This window comes from Bubalus bubalis, chromosome 3 (genome assembly GCF_019923935.1).
Source record: "Bubalus bubalis isolate 160015118507 breed Murrah chromosome 3, NDDB_SH_1, whole genome shotgun sequence".
Classification (NCBI taxonomy): Eukaryota; Metazoa; Chordata; class Mammalia; order Artiodactyla; family Bovidae; genus Bubalus; species Bubalus bubalis.
The window spans coordinates 11,334,705-11,354,540 of NC_059159.1; the positions used below are offsets into that span (position 1 = coordinate 11,334,705).

General features: G+C 44.8%; 1 protein-coding gene across 5 annotated transcripts in view; it reads left to right on the forward strand.

The window, feature by feature from the left end:
- The window catches only part of RPTOR (regulatory associated protein of MTOR complex 1), a 325,171-nt gene that overhangs the window by 123,474 nt on the left and 181,861 nt on the right, over positions 1-19,836 (forward strand). For all 5 annotated transcript variants that reach the window (XM_044938670.1, XM_006064164.3, XM_006064165.3 and 2 more), the window contains exon 4: positions 12,183-12,341. In XM_044938670.1, the coding sequence (XP_044794605.1) occupies positions 12,183-12,341 (159 nt within the window). The remainder of the gene's footprint in view (positions 1-12,182; positions 12,342-19,836) is intronic.

Sequence of the window (19,836 nt, forward strand, 5' to 3'; positions counted from 1 at the left end):
TGAGAGGGGTGAGTGGGCTGTGTGGTGCACACAGGGGCCCCTCTCTGGGGGAAGCTGGCCCTGTAGCGGCCTGTTATACAAAACAGCAGCTGGCCACTGCCATTCTGACGGGTTGCCAGGTAAGTATTAGCAAGTGGCATTTCCAGTTCTGGGCATGACTGCCTAAAAATGTTACTCTGAGTATTTATAAACATTTATTTGATTATTTCACATTTTGTTTTCCTTCAGTTCAGTTCAGTCACTCAGTCATGTCCGACTCTTTGCGACCCCATGGATCGCAGCACACCAGGCCTCCCTGTCCATCACCAACTCCTGGAGTTCACCCAAACTCATGTCCATCAAGTCAGTGATGCCATCCAGCCATCTCATCCTCTGTCGTCCCCTTCTCCTCCTGCCCCCAATCCCTCCCAGCATCAAGTCTTTTCCAATGAGTCAGCTCTTCACATCAGGTGGCCAAAGTCCTGGAGTTTCAGCTTTAGCTTCAGTCCTTCCAATGAACACCCAGGACTGATCTCCTTCAGCATGGACTGGTTGGATCTCCTTGCAGTCCAAGGGACTCTCAAGAGTCTTTTCCAACACCACAGTTCAAAAGCATCAATTCTTTGGCGCTCAGCTTTCTTCACAGTCCAACTCTCACATCCATACATGACCATGGGAAAAACCATAGCCTTGACTAGACGGACCTTTGTTGTGTTCCTTCAGTTGAGTTCAGTTCAGATCAGTCGCTCAGTCATGTCCGACTCTTTGCGACCCCATGAATTGCAGCACACCAGGCCTCCCTGTCCATCACCAACTCCCAGAGTTCACTGAGACTCACATCCATTGAGTCAGTGATGCCATCCAGCCATCTCATCCTCTGTCGACCCCTTCTCCTCCTGTCCCCAATCCCTCCCAGCATCAGAGTCTTTTCCAATGAGTCAGCTCTTTGCATGAGGTGGCCAGGGTACTGGAGTTTCAGCTTTAGCATCATTCCTTCCAGTTCCTTAGTTCGCTCTTTAAAGCAAGCAGGATACCTCCCCAGGCCAGTTGATACTCCTCTCACTCACAAATAGCACCAACTGCATGGCAGCATTGCTTCTAGAGACACCGCTACGCGCCTCAGCTTGCATGATGGTCACTTGTTTACTCACAGAAGCCACAGACTGCCTGGCAGGGACGGCGGGCCCTGTGCCCCCACTGTCCTGTGCTCCCCTGGCTTGCTGGCCTCTAATGAGCATGATGGGGTACAGGCCTGCTCCCAGAGTCTAGCCTCCAGTGCAGGACGGTGAGTGCTTTTGTAATGCAGACAGAGGAGATGATGTGGCCAGAGTGCTTTGTCAACCCCATTAGAGGCAGTGGCTGCGCAAAACGGCATTAGTTGGTCAGCTGGGAAATGTGACCCACGGTGAAAAATCAACACTAGTTCTGAGAAAGCTGAACCATTATTATACTTCCTTATTGTGTATGAAACACGAGACCGGTTTCTGAGAAATACCAATATCTGTGCTATATTTATGAAACTTTTTCCCCAGGTATGTTAATCTTTCAGATTATTGGTAAAAACACGTTCATAAGTTTTTCACCTGTCTGAACACCTTCTTTAGATGTCATTCCAAAATGCTTCATATAAGCAAATTTTAATCAAAAATAGCCAATTTTGACATTAAGTTATGCATAAAAACAATTCTAGGGGAGTTCCATTTTAATTATGGCAACATTTTGAAATGCTGTTTGCTTGTTTGCCTGTTTGTTTCTGTGGCTTATTCCTTTGTTAATTTTAAAGCATCAGAGTTAATTTTAATTTATTGTGGAAAATTTTCATATCTCCCCATCATCTCTCTTCAGTAGTTATCAACTTGTTCTAGTCCTCTTTCATCTACACCACCACCCACCCCCCTCTCCTACCCACTCCCTTGGCTTATTTTGAAGCAAATCCCAGACATCATATAATTTCATCTGTAAATATTTCAGTGTATCTTGAAGGTAATTATGACTTTAAAAAACTACACGCATGCACACACAGTTTATTTATTTGAATCAGAATGTAAGTAAGGTGGATACATTATAACTGATTGATCTACCCTATTAATCCATAGAATTTATCTAAAAAGCCCCTTCTCCCATCCTGTACCAATTATCCATCTCTGCTTCTTCCTGCAAATATTGATTGAAGGAATCAGGTTATGTGCCCTATAGAATTCCTTGAAACCTGAATTCTGCCAACCCTTCCCTCACCCCTCAGGATTGACCAGATTCCTCCAGTTGGAGGGAGCTTTGGGGACACAACATTCCATAGGTGATGGTATGTACTTCCTTTAGGATATGTATGATGAATGGTTTGTCTTCTCTCTGTAAAGTTAGCAGCCACTGGCTATCGTTACCTGGACCCATCCATTGGAGGTTGTAAAAAGGTGGTGCTCTATTATTCCCCTTTGTCTCTTAACTCGTATATTGCTAAGAAGGGAAATTTCCTCTCATCTATTATTTCGGTATCTTGAGATATACCTCATATAGGAAAGCCAATATGAATACTTTTTTTTTTTTTTATCCCACTGCAAAATAATGAATGCACTTCTCTCAGAGGTAACGGGTATGGGGTATGCATTCCATTATCTTTCATGTGCAATAAAAGTTTGTTGCATTTGTTAATCATTGATGCTCATGTTTTCTCTTTGGCCACTTAAAGCCTCTTTAAATTGGCTCCTGGTTCTCTTTGCTACAGGTCTGGAAGTCTTTGATCACTTCTTTCCTATCTCCTATGACAAGACAGGATGTTGTGTACTCATTCTGTACATCCTCTGCTCCAGGCCTGAATTCAGCCAAGTCTCCAGGGTTCACTGGTTTCCCCTAATAGGCGTTGTTACTTAGAGCCTAACCTGAGCCTGAAGGTGACCACTGCTGTGCAGTCTCTACCATGTGCTCTTTCTCTCTGTTTTAAAGACAATGCGTTTTGAGCTCTTGCTGGTTCAGCTTCAGGACTGCAAGGTTTTAGTTAATCCCCTGGGTCTTAAAGCTGTATCTGTTTTTCCCACCCTGAGCATTGATGTTCTTCGCGGACACCACCTAAGTACTGATGTTGAAGTACTTAGGTACACCATCCCACCCTATACTCAGCCCTTTCCAGAAGCAAAACCAGCATTTCTGATGCCATTACTGCCAACTGTACACGAAGTGTGTTCAGTTCTTTCTGATATCAGGGTGTAGATACAGTCACACTGAAGAGTCCCTGTCTGCCTGGTTATGTAGCCAATTGAACACACAATTAGGTTCATTTGTCTCATTTTACTTAGAATTTTTAAAGAACTGCTTAAAAATTTTTTTTAATGTATTTATTTATTTTTGGCTACACTGGGTGTTCATTGCTTTGTTCAGGCTTTCTGTGGTTGCAGCAGTGATCGGGGGCTACTCTAGTTGTGGTAAGTAGGCTTCTCACTGTGGCTTCTCTTGTTGCAGAGCACGGACTCTAGGCGCACAGGCTCAGTTGATTTGGTGCATGGGCTTAGTTCCATGGCATGTGAAATCTTCCCAGACCTGGAATCAAACCCGTGTTCCCTGTTTTGACAGGTGGATTCAAATCTGGCTTCTATTCCTGTCCTTGCCATCCGCTGTCCCCCTTTCTTCTGTAGGTAATTGTTTAAATGTTTAAACAGTATCAGTTCAGTTCAGTTCAGTTCAGTTCAGTACTCAGTCGTGTCTGACTCTTTGTGACCCCATGAATTGCAGCACACCAGGCTTCCCTGTCAATCACCAACTCCTGAAGTTTACCCAAACTCATGTCCATTGAGTCGGTGATGCCATCTAACCATCTCATCCACTGTTGTCCCCTTCTCCTCCTACCCTCAATTTTTCCCAGGATCAGGGTCTTTTCCAGTGAGTCAACTCTTTGCATCAGATGGCCAAAGTCTTGGAGTTTCAGCTTCAACATCAGTCCTTCCAATGAACACCCAGGCCTGATCTCCTTTAGGATGGATTGGTTGGATCTCCTTGCAGTCCAAGGGATTCTCAAGAGTCTTCTCCAACACCACAGTTCAAAAGCATCAATTCTTTGATGCTCAGCTTTCTTTATAGTCCAACTCTCATATCCATACATGACCGCTGGAAAAACCATAGCCTTGACTAGGCGTACCTTTGTTGAAAAAGTAATGTCTCTGCTTTTTAATATGCTGTCTAGGTTGGTCATAACTTTCCTTCCAAGGAGTAAGCGTCTTTTAATTTCATGGCTCCAGTCACCATCTGCAGCAATCTTGGAGCCCAGAAAAATAAAGTCAGCCACTGTTTCCACTGTTTCCCCATCTATTTGCCATGAAGTGATGAGACTGGATGCCATGATCTTAGTTTTCTGAATGTTGAGCTTTAAGCCAACTTTTTCACTCTCCGCTTTCACTTTCATCAAAAGGCTTTTTAGTTCTTCACTTGGTGCCATAAGGGTGGTGTCATCTGCATATTTGAGGTTATTGATATTTCTCCCAGCAGTCTTGATTCCAGCTTGTGCTTCTTTCAGCCCAGTGTTTCTCATGATGTACTCTGCATAGAAGTTAAATAAGCAGGGTGACAATATACAGCCTTGACGTACTCCTTTTCCTATTTGGAACCAGTCTGTTGTTCCATGTCCAGTTCTAACTGTTGCTTCTTGACCTGCATACAGGTTTCTCAAGAGGTAGGTCAGGTGGTCTGGTATTCCCATCTCTTTCAGAATTTTCCACAGTTTATTGTGATCTACATAGTCAAAGGCTTTGGCATAGTCAATAAAGCAGAAATAGATGTCTTTTTGGAACTCTCTTGCTTTTTCAATGATCCAGCAGATGTTGGTAATTTGATCTCTGGTTCCTCTGCCTTTTCTAAATCCTGCTTGAACATCTGGAAGTTGACGGTTCACGTATTGCTGAGCAGTATATATTGAACAGTATATATATATATATATGTATATAAATATATGTATATTTACACGCATTTGTTACCCTCTTGGATAAATGGTCGTATATTAAATACATTTTTCTTCACCTTTTTTTTTTCACTTTATTAGATTAGGATCAGTGTGTCCTCATTAAAATCAAAGCTTCATATTTTCCCTCTAAAGCAGGCTTTCTCAGACCCAGCCCTGTTGACATTTTGGGCCAGATGATTTATCTTTGTGGCAGTAATGTCCGCACACACTGTGAGCATAGGTGTAGGATATTTAGCACCTTCCCTGACATTTACCCATCAGATGCCAAGAGAACTACCACCACCCCCCATTGTACCAACCAAGCCTACTTCCAGACCAAATGTGCCCTCGGGGACAGAACTGCTCTCTGATGACAATAGTGTCTCTCACATCCACTGAGGGGAGAGTCTAAGCATGTCTGCAGAGACCACACTAGCCCTTTATTTCACAAGTGAACTCAGACCCCATCTCAAAGCTATGGTTGCTATTTCTGGACTTTGAATACTAAACCAGCTCTTCTCGTTCTCTCCTGCCTCTTTTGCAAATTAAGGAAGGAAGAGAAAATTGGTATTGAATAATACATAAAGGAAAGAGAGGCAGTGATTTTATAGATTTCATGTAAAACTGTTCTTATTGGGAAGATACATGTTGAAAACACCAGGAGTTACTCTGACCTTGTATAGTGACCCTTCGGTGCTAGCGTTCAGCATTTCTCGCCCACGCGTGCCTGCCAGCAGGGCTTCCCCGGCCCTGGGAGCTCTAGTGCCGAGGCCTGGGCGCTACAGGCACAGCCGTTCTCCTCCCACTCAGGGTGGAAGTCAGGTTGTACTGGTGAGTGAGCAGAGAGAAGCCAGGGCATTTTGCCATGGGGCGATGAAATTATCCAAACTAGTATTCTAGAAAACATTCTGTGGAGCAGATGAGCGCGGACCTGGAAGGCAGACTTCTTCGACTTTCAGTGTGGAGGCTGGGGCCCTGCTCAGAGGTCCCTGGGGTCTTCCAGAGCTGTCTTGGAGCCAGCAGCTCGTCCTATCCTGTCACTTGCAGATTGTTGAGCCTCCATGTAGAAATCAGACTAGCCACTACAGACATGATCCTGAACATTATAAGAAATCTAATAAGAAATGAGAAATTTCTTTGAAAAGTAAATGAATGGGGTTAGCAAGAATGCTTCTTATGGCAGATGAAAGTTTGAATTTATGGCCATAGACTAGCTGGAGATATAGACTCTGAGAGTTCGACCCCCCTGTTGGCTCCTGGACCCTGGGGCAGCCCTGTTTGGTGCTTGACTCAGAGTGGATTCTGATGGTAGGAGGTATAAAGCAGGGACACCTTCTCATGAGTCAATTTGGTGGCTGTTTCTCTGAATGAATTCCAGCTTGGCTCGAGGTGGTGGGCACACCCCAGCAGACCGCTATCCTGGCCTGGTTTGGCAACCATTTAATGATACCTATTTCCTCCTCACTCTGCTAGGTATTTATTTATTCCCTTTGCTCATTTTGTTACTGCCAAAGATAACATATATGAGCTGTTTCCAGAAGTTCTCTGCAGCTGGAGCAGTGGGTCAGAGCACAACTGCAGGCTTGGGATGCCCGCATTCCTGTGTCCAGTGAATGCTCTGGCCCTAGGGACTGAGGTTCAGTCTTCCCTCTCCTGCCCCCTCCACTTGCTGCATACAGCTTATTACATTCTGAGTTTTCTCCTTCTCTGCCCATCAGGCAGATTAGTAAATTTTGAATGTTCAGGTCACTAGCAGTTATTGATATTGCTTGGAGGTAGTCCGGCATTAATGTAAGGAGAGAGTCAGTGCTGATGTGGAATTATTTGGAAAAATCAGTAGCCATGAGTGACTTAAGCTATTCTCAGTCTCTGAAGCAGTTTTCATCTTTGCTGCTCAGTCAAGGCAGGTGCTCAGGCTATTAGCCCTTCTTGAGAGGAAGGCCTTCCTGTTAGAGGGGTGTCAGAGCCCAGGGGTCATATTGAAGCACGACAGGATGCCAGCACGTGAGGATGGCCAGAGAGGGCTGGTCTGTCTTTCTACTCCCTGCTTGTCCCCAGTTTGCAGCAACACGAGAAAGTTCACCATTGGTCTCCGAGTTCCCATGGATGTCTTCATGCTTCTGACTTCAGAATGGGCCCTGCCCCACCCCCCGCCCAGGGCCCATTCTGAAGTCAGCTGGCCCCGTGCCAGCTGTGTGACCTCGTGGTAGTTGCCGCACCTCTCTGTGCCTCAGCTCCCTATCTGTGAGACAGATATGATGACAATGCCTACTTTGCACAGTGGGTGTGACGGTCAGGAGGCTGGTATATCAGAAATACAGCGCCAGTGCCAGGCTCCATCTGTGTCCTCCAGCTTAATGACAAGTACTTTCTCATGTGGTCCCTGCAGCCTAGGGAGTAGTCAGGGACAGTAGTATTTTAGTTGTTTTACGGAGGAGGAAATTGAGCTTGGGTTGGGTTTGTGAGCTTTCCCAAGTTGAATGGCTGGTAAATCACTGATCTGGGGATGAACCCAAGCCCTCCATATCAGGGACCCCTGCTCTTGCAGAGGGGAGGGACTCACCACTGGGCAGACCTGACTGCTGTGCGACTCATCTCCAGTATTGAGTGGGGAGGGGTGGAGGCAGAACAGAGACCCAGGGGAAAGAGGCCACCGTAGAGCTGTCGTGGGTATGGAGGGAGTGGACAGGAGGTGACCAGGAGGACTCCAGAACTTTCCAAGGGACCTCACTGAAACTTGGCCTGCTTGCAGCCTGTCTTTCCCTGGAGGCTTGATGGAACATTGACAGCTGGTGGCTTTACTGTCAGGCCTGGAAATGGACTGGAACTTGATTTTAGGGCGGGCTATGGTGAGGTGGTTCAGTCACTTGTCTTAACACAGTCAAAGCCTCCTTTGAGACATCACTGCCCTTGGCAGATCTTGGCAGGGTGTGGGTGGTGGGATACCTGAAAATATTTGTGTCTGCTGCTCAACTAACACTGTGAAGTGGGTGGAGCAGATTGCTAGAACAGTCTGTGCTGGAGCCTTGAGGACTATGAGTCAAGAAGAGAGATTCTTAGAAGACAGAAAATAAATTACTACTTAATGAATGGTAAAAAGGGGCCCTGGATTGTTGAGGCAGACATGAATCAAAGTCAGATCAGATCTCTCTGCAGAGCACATGTCATGAGCCTCTTATTCTAGTGATGACCTGGGCAGGTGTAACGGCCCTAATCTGTCAGCCACTCTCAGAGCCAGGGACCTCCGAAGGGGTCAGTATGATGGCTTATACATTCTATCTCTGTATGTGACATAAAATTCCAGAATAATATGAAAAGGTGGGAACCAATTGGAAAATGATCGGAGACTTCTGTTTCTAGACTGCCCTTTTATTTCTGAAGAGCAACTAAGCTTGGCTCTACCTGTACTGAGTGACCAGACGCAGGCTGCACAAGTGCACAAGCACGAAGGCCAAGGTGAGGCCTGCAGGCTGGGCACCAGGCTGGGCTGGGGCTCTGCTCCCGCTCTGCCGAAGGGCTCTGGGCTGCCTTCTTGTTTCATGAGATGGTTTTGATTTGTTCGAGATCCACCTTTTGGTGATGAGTTTGGGAAGGCTCTGGTTACATTTTAGATGAAAACTGCACCTGTTTCCATAGGTGTGACGCTCAGAGCCAGCGCAGTGTCTGTGAGTTCCTTTAGGGCTGAGTGGATTCTGGCGGGGGGAGGCGGGGCGCGGGGAATTTATAGACTGAACACCTGTTTACAGGAGGCTCCTGCCTCCTGTTTGCACTTCAAGGACTCAAGTTTTCCATTTCAACTTAAAAGGTAAACAGTTGTTGGTTTTCATTTGTTTTTCGATTAAGAGATTGGGGGCTGAGGGAACAGTCTCACGATAACACTGGAAAAAAATTATACAGGATAGCATCTTACTATGAAATAGTGAAAACATTTAAGCAGAAATAAAACATGCAAATGAACTGGACAGTGTACTTGTGCTGCACAACACCTCGCCCTTGTATTCTTCCTAAAAACAGAGTAGCTTTGGGGTCTGTGTGAAAGCGCACAGCTTGCTCAGGACCCCTGGGAAAGATACGGTGGCTGAGTGGAGGGCTGTGGGGGTGGGGTGGCCAAGGTGTCTGTGCCATGGTCAGGCATGGTGGCTGTCTTGGGGGCAGCAGACGCCCCCACTGAGGACTTGATTTTCAGGGGCAAGTGGCCTGATTGCTGTGTGTTTTAGCAGGAAGGCTGTGACTGAATGGAAAGATTTGGAGAGGATGGTCTGGAATCCTGGGGAGAGTTGGGGGCTGTTTGACCCCTGCTGAAGGCAGAGGTGGTACAGCCACATGTTCGGGTCACTGGATGAAGGGGAGGTGAGAAGGAGAGCATCGAAAAGGACAGGCCCCGAGGGGTGTGGTTTGAGTGACTCGGTTCGGACTGATGCTGGTGACTATGGCCGGGACCCCAGAGGGTGGGCACATGTGGAGCACGACAAGGAATTTGGCCATGGGTTTGTTCAGAGATGCTGCCCAGGAGGAGCATGTAGTGTGAAAAAAGAAGGGAAGCTGAGTCACAGTCACATTAGAGGTTGACAGAGGAGCATAGACCTGGGAAGAGGTAAGAGACAACAGTCAGAGCAATCTGAGGGAAGGGGAGGGGCAGATAGAGGGGAGGGGAGAGGAGGGGAGAGGAATGTGGTGATGGTGTTGGTTCTGGAGGTGCTGATAATAATGGTGGTGGTGATGGTCGCAGTGGCTTGGCCTCGGTAGTGATGTTGAGGATGCAAAGGGCGCTAAGTGTTTTGTGAGGGGTGGTGGCATAAAGCTCCTGAACTGCCAAGGGCTTGGAGTTTTCTTACATGGGACACCACCTGAGACAGGTGTCCTTTGAGCAGACCTGACCTTCCCCCTGCCCAGCAGCTTCCTGAAAGCCTTTGCTTCCTAGTTGGGAAGAAGAGGGAGAGGGAGAAATCTTAGCAAGACTTTGGAACAGAGGCAGAAGCAGCCCCAAATCCAACAGTATGTTTATTCCTCCTGGACAGTTCTGAGAAAATTTCTCAGGCATTTCTGTTTCTTGGTTCTGAACTTGAGGTATTGCTCATTGCCATAGAAGGATGGAAATAACATTATTCATAATCACATTCCCAGTCGAGTAATGCGCAGTAATCTTTACTAGAAACCCCAGAGGAGCACAGGCAGTGCTGCTCCAGTAGCACAGGTTTCTTCCTTATGGGATTCTGGTGTGAGATCACCCAGCAGAGCCCCTGCTCCTCCCCGGGCATTGCTGTTATTCTCCTGCAGGCACAACAGCAGCACCCCGTGTGGCTTCACCAGATGGAGAAGGGCCTCCGCTGCCCACTGAGCGTCTTGAAGCAGAGTCACCGCCCCCCCCCCCGCCCCGCCCCCACACTGCGTAGCCTCTGGAATCTGCAGGAGGAGGGGCCGCCTCCGCAGGGAAGGCAGAGTCTACTTAGGCTTTGTTAGCTTTGTTAGCATTTGGAGTTAGCAGGAGACAGTCCTGGAAGGAAGTGAAGTCTGGAGCCCCATCCCCTTCACTAAGCCCAGGGCCAGTTTTCCTTTCCTCCTTCCTCCCGTTGTTCCGTCTTCTGTTCTCTTGCTCTCTCACATCCCCCGAAATTTCCACCATTGTATTTTATTCTGTCTTGAGATTTGGACTTACAGTAGCAATGCCCAGCACAACAGGCAGTATTTCAGAGACTTGCACTGTCATTTAATACGCCCAGCGACAGTTGTCACAAATCTCCCAAATGGTGAGATGCTTCCTGTGCTCGGCACTCCCTCCAGCCGTGGAGCCATTATCCCAGGCATTCTCGTTTTGAAACAAAACCTTAACGTGGTGTAGTGACATTTAATTTAGTGCTTCTCATTTCAAAGCCCTTAAAAATATTAATTAATTCCCATAAAGTCCCAGGAGGTATATTATTAATATCTGTAGTGCCTTTCATGCTGGTCCATTAATGTGTCCTTTCTGGGCGACAGGTAAGAAAACGAGGCTGAATCATTTTTTGCATCCCACAGGAGAAGACCTTGATGGAGCCAAGGTCAGAAATAATGAATCCCCAACTTTACTGATGTCTCCGAGTAACGTCAACCCTGTGACCTTATGGGTGGTAGGGGAGAACAACACTCTTGTTTAGGACTAACCTCGGGGGACACTGAATGGTCTTTCAGTGGAACCAGGACTTCACACATCCTAGCTGGAAAGCTGTGCAGAGGGGGCAGACTCAGGTTCTCTTGGTGTCAGCACAGTTTCTAATGAAATAAAATCAGCGTTCGTAACATTGTGACTGCATGAGGAAACATGTTTGGACCTAAATCTGGACTATGTAGTAGCTCCCTGGCAGGCTGGTCTCTCTGGGCCCTGATCCTCACTTGATTCCTTACAGAGGCCCAGAGGAGGTCGAAATTTCGGTGAGCAGGACTCCTCAAACCTCTCCTTTCATTGTTTTCATGGCTGTTCTGGCATGTTTATTTTCCATGCAAACTTCAGTAGCAGCTCCGTGAAATAGTGTTGTTATATTTATTGGGAACATGTGGACTCTTAACCTAGGGAGAACTGATGTCTTAAGAATGTGGGTGCATCTTCCCAGGCTGGGAGCATCTCCAGTTTGTTCATGCTTCCTTCTGTTCTCCAGGAGAGTTTTATAAAATTTCCTTCGTAGAGTTTTGTGCATTTCTTGTTAAGTTTAATCTTCTTTGTTGCTTTAAAAGTGGGAGTTCCTTACAGTTGTGTCCTTTAACCATCTATCGATTGTGTGTGTGTGTGTGTATGTGTATTGATTTCTGTGTATTCTTTAGCTTCATCAGCAAGGGTCTAGGCAGGAATAGTGGGAGGGGGCTAAGCTGGGCGAATATGACTAATCAAGAGAGGGGCATTTTGCTTTCTTACCTTGTCTTTTTGAAACTATTCTCCTTTGCCACTGTATTACAGCTTTCTGTGTTTAAGTAAGTTGCCTCTTCCACATTCCAGTGTTTTTCCAAAGAGATTCAATGCTTCTAAGAAATATTTTTGATATCACAGTCGTGCTACCTTTTACTCATGTTACTGTGTGGCAGGCATTACTTATTTATCTCATGGGATCTTTGCAATAAATATTTGTTGAGTAAATGAATGTTCACAACCTCTCTGTGAAGTAGGCATCATCCCAGCTGGAGATGGAGAGACATGAGATTATTTGTGCAGCGTCCATTCAATGCAAACTCAGAGTAAAGGATGGAGTTTAAGTTTTATGTATTCTTATGAATCCATGGTAAGTTTCTTAATCTTTGTCTCCTGCAACAGGCGCGGTACAAGCAGAGCCTCGATCCGACTGTGGATGAAGTAAAGAAGCTTTGCACGTCTTTACGCCGAAATGCCAAGGAGGAGCGGGTCCTCTTCCACTACAACGGCCATGGGGTGCCCAGGCCCACCGTTAATGGTGAGATCTGGGTCTTCAACAAGGTGGGTGCACCATAAAAAATTCCCATGAATCCAATTTATTTATCTTTTTACAAGAAAATCCTTAAGTTTTGGTGGTTGGCTGCAGATCCTATTCACCTGTAGCTTCTATGGAGCCATCAATAGTTGATTCATTTCCACAAAACCAAATGCAGGTGCCTTCCGGTTTCTAGGTTGGCCGTGTAGGCTCCCCCTCTTGCAGTGGTGTCTCCTGTTCTTCACTTAGATTGTGTCTTTTTCTTACTTATTTGGAGGAATTCCTTGTATCCTAGACAGTAACCCTTTACCATTTTTGTTGGTTGCAAATGTCCCTGAGTTTGTGGCTTGGTTTCTGGGTCTGTCTGTTTGCTTCTGCTCTCTTGTGATGTCCCTTAGTGGATGGGCTTTCTTTATTTTGAAGTGGCCCCTGTTCAGTCTTCTCTTAGGATGTGGGCATTTAGTATCTTCTTAAGACTTTCCTTATGCCACGGTCACTGAAATATTCCATGTGTTCTTTCACAGATGTGTATTTTTGTCCATTAATTTGGATCTTTAATCCACCTGAAACTAATTTTTGCACATACTTTTAAGTAGGGTTTAAAATTCTTTTTTCTTTTTCAAGTGGATACCATTACCATTTAATGCCAGCTGTGGACTCAGTCAGGTTTCCTTAGTGAGTAGGTATGTTTCCGAGCTCTCTGTTCTGTTCTGTGGGTCTCCCTTTATGCCAGTTAGTTGTTTTAATCAGTGTAGGTTTTCAGTGATTCCTGATATTTGGGAAGGTGAGTTTCCCTGCTTTATTCTTTTTGGTCTGTTAATCTTCCATGAAAATACTCAGTCAGCTTATAAATCACTAGATTAAATGGTGTGGGGCTTGGAGACTCAATATCTTTATATTATTCAGTTTTCCAAACTATGCTCTTTCAAAGTGTGTATCAGTGGTATCTTATAATTTCATAAAGATTTGTACCATTTTTTAGATTTATTCCTAGATACTTTATACTTTTTTGACGTGGTTCAGTCAGTTCAGTTCAGTTCAGTCGCTCAGTCGTGTCTGACTCTTTGTGACCTCATGAATTGCAGCACGCCAGGCCTCCCTGTCCATCACCAACTCCCGGAGTTCACCCAAACTCATGTGCATTGAGTCGGTGATGCCATCCAGCCATCTCATCCTCTGTCGTCCCCTTCTCCTCCTGCCCCCAATCCCTCCCAGCATCAGAGTCTTTTCCAGTGAGTCAACTCTTCGCATGAGGTGGCCAAAGTACTGGAGTTTCAGCTTTAGCTTCAGTCCTTCCAAAGAACACCCAGGACTGATTTCCTTTAGAATGGACTGGGTGGATCTCCTTGCAGTCCAAGGGACTCTCAAGAGTCTTCTCCAACACCACAGTTCAAAAGCATCAATTCTTCAGCGCTCAGCTTTCTTCACAGTCCAACTCTCATATCCATACATGACCACTGGAAAAACTATAGCCTTGATTAGACGGACCTTTGTTGGCAAAGTAATGTCTTTGCTTTTGAATATGCTGTGTAGGTTGGTCATAACTTTCCTTCCAAGAAGTAAGTGTCTTTTAATTTTATGGCTGCAGTCACCATCTGCAGTGATTTTGGAGCCCCCCCAAAAATAAAGTCTGACACTGTTTCCTCTGTTTCCCCATCTATTTGCCATGAAGTGATGGGACCAGATGCCATGATCTTAGTTTTCTGAATGTTGAGCTTTAAGCCAACTTTTTCACTCTCCTCTTTCACTTTCATCCAGAGGCTTTTGAGTTCCTCTTCACTTTCTGCCATTAGGGTGGTGTCATCTGCATATCTGAGGTTATTGATATTTCTCCCAGCAATCTTGATTCCAGCTTGTGCTTCCTCCAGCCCAGCGTTTCTCATGATGTACTCTGCATATAAGTTAAATAAACAGGGTGACAATATACAGCCTTGACGTACTCCTTTTCCTATTTGGAACCAGTCTGTTGTTCCTTGTCCAGTTCTAACTGTTGCTTCCTGACCTGCATACCGGTTTCTCAGAGGCAGATCAGGCGGTCTGGTATTCCCATCTCTTTCAGAATTTTCCACAGTTTATTGTGATCCACATAGTCAATAAAGCAGAAATAGATGTTTTTCTGGAACTCTCTTGCTTTTTCAGTGATCCAGAGGATGTTGGCAATTTGATCTCTGGTTCCTCTGCCTTTTCTAAAACCAGCTTGAACATCTGGAACTTCGCGGTTCACATTTTGCTGAAGCCTGGCTTGGAGAATTTTGAGCATTACTTTACTAGCGTGTGAGATGAGTGCAATTGTGCGGTAGTTTGAGCATTCTTTGGCATTGCCTTTCTTTGGGATTGGAATGAAAACTGACCTTTTCCAGTCCTGTGGCCACTGCTTAGTTTTCCAAACTTGCTGGCATATTGAGTGCAGCACTTTCACAGCATCATCTTCCAGGATTTGAAATAACTCAACTGGAATTCCATCACCTCCACTAGCTTTGTTCGTAGCGATGCTTTCTAAGGCCCACTTGACTTCACATTCCAGGATGTCTGGCTCTAGGTGAGTGATCACACCATCGTGATTATCTTGGTCGTGAAGATCTTTTTTGTACAGTTCTTCTGTGTATTCTTGCCACCTCTTCTTAATATCTTCTGCTTCTGTTAGGTCCATACCATTTCTGTCCTTTATCGAGCCCATCTTTGCATGAAATGTTCCCTTGGTATCTCTGATTTTCTTAAAGAGATCTTTAGTCTTTCCCATTGTGTTGTTTTTGTCTATTTCTTTGCATTGATCGCTGAGGAAGGCTTTCTTATCTCTCCTTGCTATTCTTTGGAACTCTGCATTCAGATGCTTGTATCTTTCCTTTTCTCCTTTGCTTTTCGCTTCTCTTCTTTTCACAGCTATTTGTAAGGCCTCCTCAGACAGCCATTTTGCTTTTCTGCATTTCTTTTCTATGGGGATGGTCTTGATCCCTGTCTCCTGTACAATGTCACGAACCTCATTCCATAGTTCATCAGGAACTCTATTAGATCTAGTCCTTTAAATCTGTTTCTCACTTCTACTGTGTAATCATAAGGGATTTGATTTAGGCCATACCTGAATGGTCTTCTGGTTTTCCCTACTTTCTTCAATTTAAGTCTGAATTTGGCAGTAAGGAGTTCATGATCTGAGCCACAGTCAGCTCCTGGTCTTGTTTTTCCTGACTGTATAGAGCTTCTCCATCTTTGGCTGCAAAGAATATAATCAATCTGATTTCGGTGTTGACCATCTGGTGATGTCCATGTGTAGAGTCTTCTCTTGTGTTGTTGGAAGAGGGTGTTTGTTATGACCAGTGTGTTCTCTTTGCAAAAGTCTGTTAGCCTTTGCCCTTCTTCATTTCATATTCAAAGGCCAAATTTGCCTGTTACTCCAGGTGTTTCTTGACTTCCTACTTTTGCATTCCAGTCCCCTATAATGAAAATGACATCTTTTTTGGTGTTAGTTCCAAAAGGTCTGTAGGTCTTCATAGAACCATTCAACTTCAGCTTCTTCAGCATTACTGGTTGGGGCATAGACTTGGATTACTGTGATATTGAATGGTTTGCCTTGGAAACGAACAGAGATCATTCTGTCATTTTTGAGATTGCATCCAAGTACTGCATTTCGGACTCTTTTGTCAACCATGATGGCTACTCCATTTCTTCTAAGGGATTCCTGCCCGCAGTAGTAGATATAATGGTTATCTGAGTTAAAGTCACCTATTCCAGTCCATTTTAGTTCTCTGATTCCTAGAATGTCAATGTTCACTCTTGCCATCTCCTGTTTGACCACTTCCAATTTGCCTTGATTCATGGACCTGACATTCCAGGTTCCTATGCAATATTGCTCTTTACAGTATCAGACCTTGCTTCTATCACCAGTCACATCCACAGCTGGGTATTGTTTTTGCTTTGGCTCCATCCCTTCATTCTTTCTGGAGTTATTTCTCCACTGATCTCCAGTAGCATATTGGGCACCTACCGACCTGGGGAGTTCCTCTTTCAGTATCCTATCATTTTGCCTTTTCATATTGTTCATGGGGTTCTCAAGGCAAGAATACTGAAGTGGTTTGCCATTCCCTTCTCCAGTGGACCACATTCTGTCAGACCTCTCCACCATGACCCGCCCGTCTTCGGTGGCCCCATATGGCATGGCTTAGTTTCATTGAGTTAGACAAGGCTGTGGTACGTGTGATTAGATTAACTAGTTTTCTGTGATTATGGTTTGTGTGTCTGCCCTCTAATGCCTCTCGCAACACCTACTGTCTTATTTGGGTTTCTCTTACCTTGGATGTGGGTTATCTCCTCACGGCTGCTCCAGCAAAGCGCAGCCGCTCCTCCTCACTTTGGATGAGGGGTATGTCCTCACAGCCGCCCCTCCTGACCTTGAACATGGAATAGCTCCTCTCGGCCCTCCTGCGCCTGCGTAGCCACCGCTCCTTGGACATGGGTTGCTCCTCCTAGCTGCCACCCCTGACCTCGGGCATGGGGTAGCTCCTCCCCACGCCGCCCCTGACCTCAGGCGTAGGGTAGCACCTCTCGGCCGCCACCCCTGACCTCGCGTGTGGGGTAGCTCCTCCCCCCGCCACCCCTGACCTCGGGCGAGGCGTAGCTCCTCTTGGCCACGTGGTTACAAATGTTTAAAAATTTGTTTTGTGAGTTTTTACCATGGTGTGTGGCAAGGCAGTTGATTTTTTTGTACATTTTTTTTATGTCTGCTAATTTGCTAACTAGCTTACGGTAAAGCGTCTGCCTGCAGTGGGAGACCCGGGTTCTATCCCCAAGTCAGGAAGATCCCCTGGAGAAGGAAATGGCAACCCAGTCAAGTATTCTTGCCTGGAAAATTCCATGGACAGAGAAGCCTGGTGGGCTATGGTCCATGGGGTCGCAGAGTCGGACACAACTGAGCGACTTCACTTTCCTTCTTTCGAATTTGCTGTTCTCTTGTTGATCCTAATGATTTGTACATATTTTAAAATTTCCTAACAGACTACCACGTGGTTTGCAAATCACAGAAGTTTACTTTCCTTCCAGTCCTGCTGTTTATTGTTTGTATCTTTCTGTGTTACCAGCACCTCCCAGAGAGTGGAATGGTGACTGCATGTCCTTGTCTCATTGCTCATTTGGAAAGGAGTGCGTCCTCTGCATCATTGTATGATATTCACTATAGATATTTGTAAAAAGAATAAAAAATAAGAAAAACCCTTATCAGATTAAAAGATGCCCTTCTCAGTGGAGACACAGGTGTAAAGAATGGACTTGTGGACACAGTGGGGGAGGGAGTGAATGGGACAAATGGAGAAAGTAGCATCAACATATATACACTGCTGTGTGTAAAGTGGATAGTGGATGAGAAGTTGCTGTATCACACAGGGTGCCCAGTCTGGTGCTCTGTGATGACCTAGAGAGGTGGGATGGGGGAAAGGAGGGAGACTCAAGAGGGAGGGGATATATGTATAATTATGACTGATTCCCTCATAGCCCAGTCGGTAAATTATCTGCCTGCAATGCAGGAGACCTGGGTTTGATCCCCTGGAAAAGGAAATGGCAACTCACTGCAGTATTCTTGCCGGGAGAATCCCATGGACAGAGGAGCCTCCCGGCCTACAGTCTATGGGGTTCGAAGAGTCGGACACAACTTAGCGACGAAACCACCACAGCCCCCACAGTGTTGTTGTATGGTAGAAATGAACACAGCATTATACAAATATTTTTTAAAAGATGCCCTTCTATTCCTAGTTTATTTTTTCAAGTCATCAATAGATGTTGCTTTTCCCTCCAAGCCATTTTGTATGTATGTGTTAGATGATGGTATGATTTTTCTCCTTTAAACTTGAAATGCATTGAAAGATATATGATTTTCTAGTATTAAATATACCTTTCCTTTGTGGGATAACCTAGTGTGTCTTCATCAATTATATGTTTTATATAGGGGTTAAATATGTTATTTGTATCATATTGTCTCTATAGTTTTACCTTTTCCAGCATATCATATAGTTAGAAGCATGTAGAATGTAGTGTTTTAAAACTGGCTTTTTTCAATTAGGAGTATACATTCAAATTTCCTTCATGTCTTTTCATGGCTAGAGAGCTCATTTTCTTTTTACCACTGAAAAAGATTCCATTATTTGGATGTACCACTAGTGAAAGACATCCTGGTTGCTTTCAGTTTTGGGGAATTGTAAATAATGCTGTTCTACACTTTTGGGTGGATTTTTGTATAGACATAAGATTTCTTCTCATTTGGGTAAATACCTAAGAGAGCCACTGCTAGACTAGCTGTTATGTTGAGCGTTCTAAGAAATTGGCAAACCCTGTTCCAAAGTGGCTGCGTCGTTTGCATTCCCACCAGCAATAAATGGTAGTTCCTATTGCTCCACATCCTCCTTGACATTTGTTGTTGCCAGTGTTCTGGATTTTAGCCATTCTAATTAGGTGCATCGTGGTATCTCCTTTTAATTTGCAATTCCTTAATGACATAGGATGTTGAGCATCTTTTCATATGCTTGGCTGCCATCTGTGTATTTTCTTTGGTGGGGTTTCCATATCTTTTGCCCACTTTTATCAATTAATAGGACTATTTGTTTTCTCACTCAGTTTAAGAGTTCCTTTTTACATTTGGGTACAAGTCCTTTATCAGATATTCATCTTTAAAAGAGTCCTTCCTGTTCTGTGACTTGTGTTTCCATTTTCTGAACAGTGGACATTGACTTTTTGGAGTGCAGACCAGTTATCCTCTAGAACGTCCCTCATTCTTTGTGTTTTATAAGTTTATGTCGCACTGAATAAAAAAGCAAGATCACACTTTCTGCTGTCAGCAAGGGATGCACTTTATTTCTTTTTTTAATATTTACATTTATTTATTTATTTTGGTTGCACCAGGTCTTAGTTGTGGCACATCGGATCTTCCATCTTCGTTGCAGATGCAGGCTCTTTTTATTTGCAGCTTGTGAATCTTGGTTGTAACATGTGGGATCTAGTTCCCTCCCCAGGGGTTGAACCCACGACCCCTGCATTGGGAGCTCAGAGTCTTAGCCACTGGACTGACCACCAAGGAAGTCCTGAGAGATGCTTGAATGTAATAAGGTGTATCACGAAAGACTAGCTGAAAAAAAGCCAAAGTGGCTGTATTACTAATGAGAAAATAGACTTTGCGACAAGGAGTTTTGCCAGAGATGAAGAGAGACATTGTACCAGACAAGTCAGGTCATCAGGAAGCTATACCTATCCTGAATGCATAGATGGCTAATAGAGTTTAAGATACATAAAGCAAGATTGTCAGGACCAGTTAGAGAAAGAAACATATCCAGTATTTGAGTAACAGTCTGGCAGTAATTGATAGGTTAAAACCAATGTTAAAATTGATAATTAAAAACTTTCTCACAAAGAAAACTCCAGACATGGTATATTTTTCTAATTAAAAAAAAAAAAATCACTTAAAAGACCATCAGTTGCTCTGACTCAGTTACCAGAACCCTACACCCAATGCCCATAGAACATGAGAAAGACCTGTTCCGCCTTACA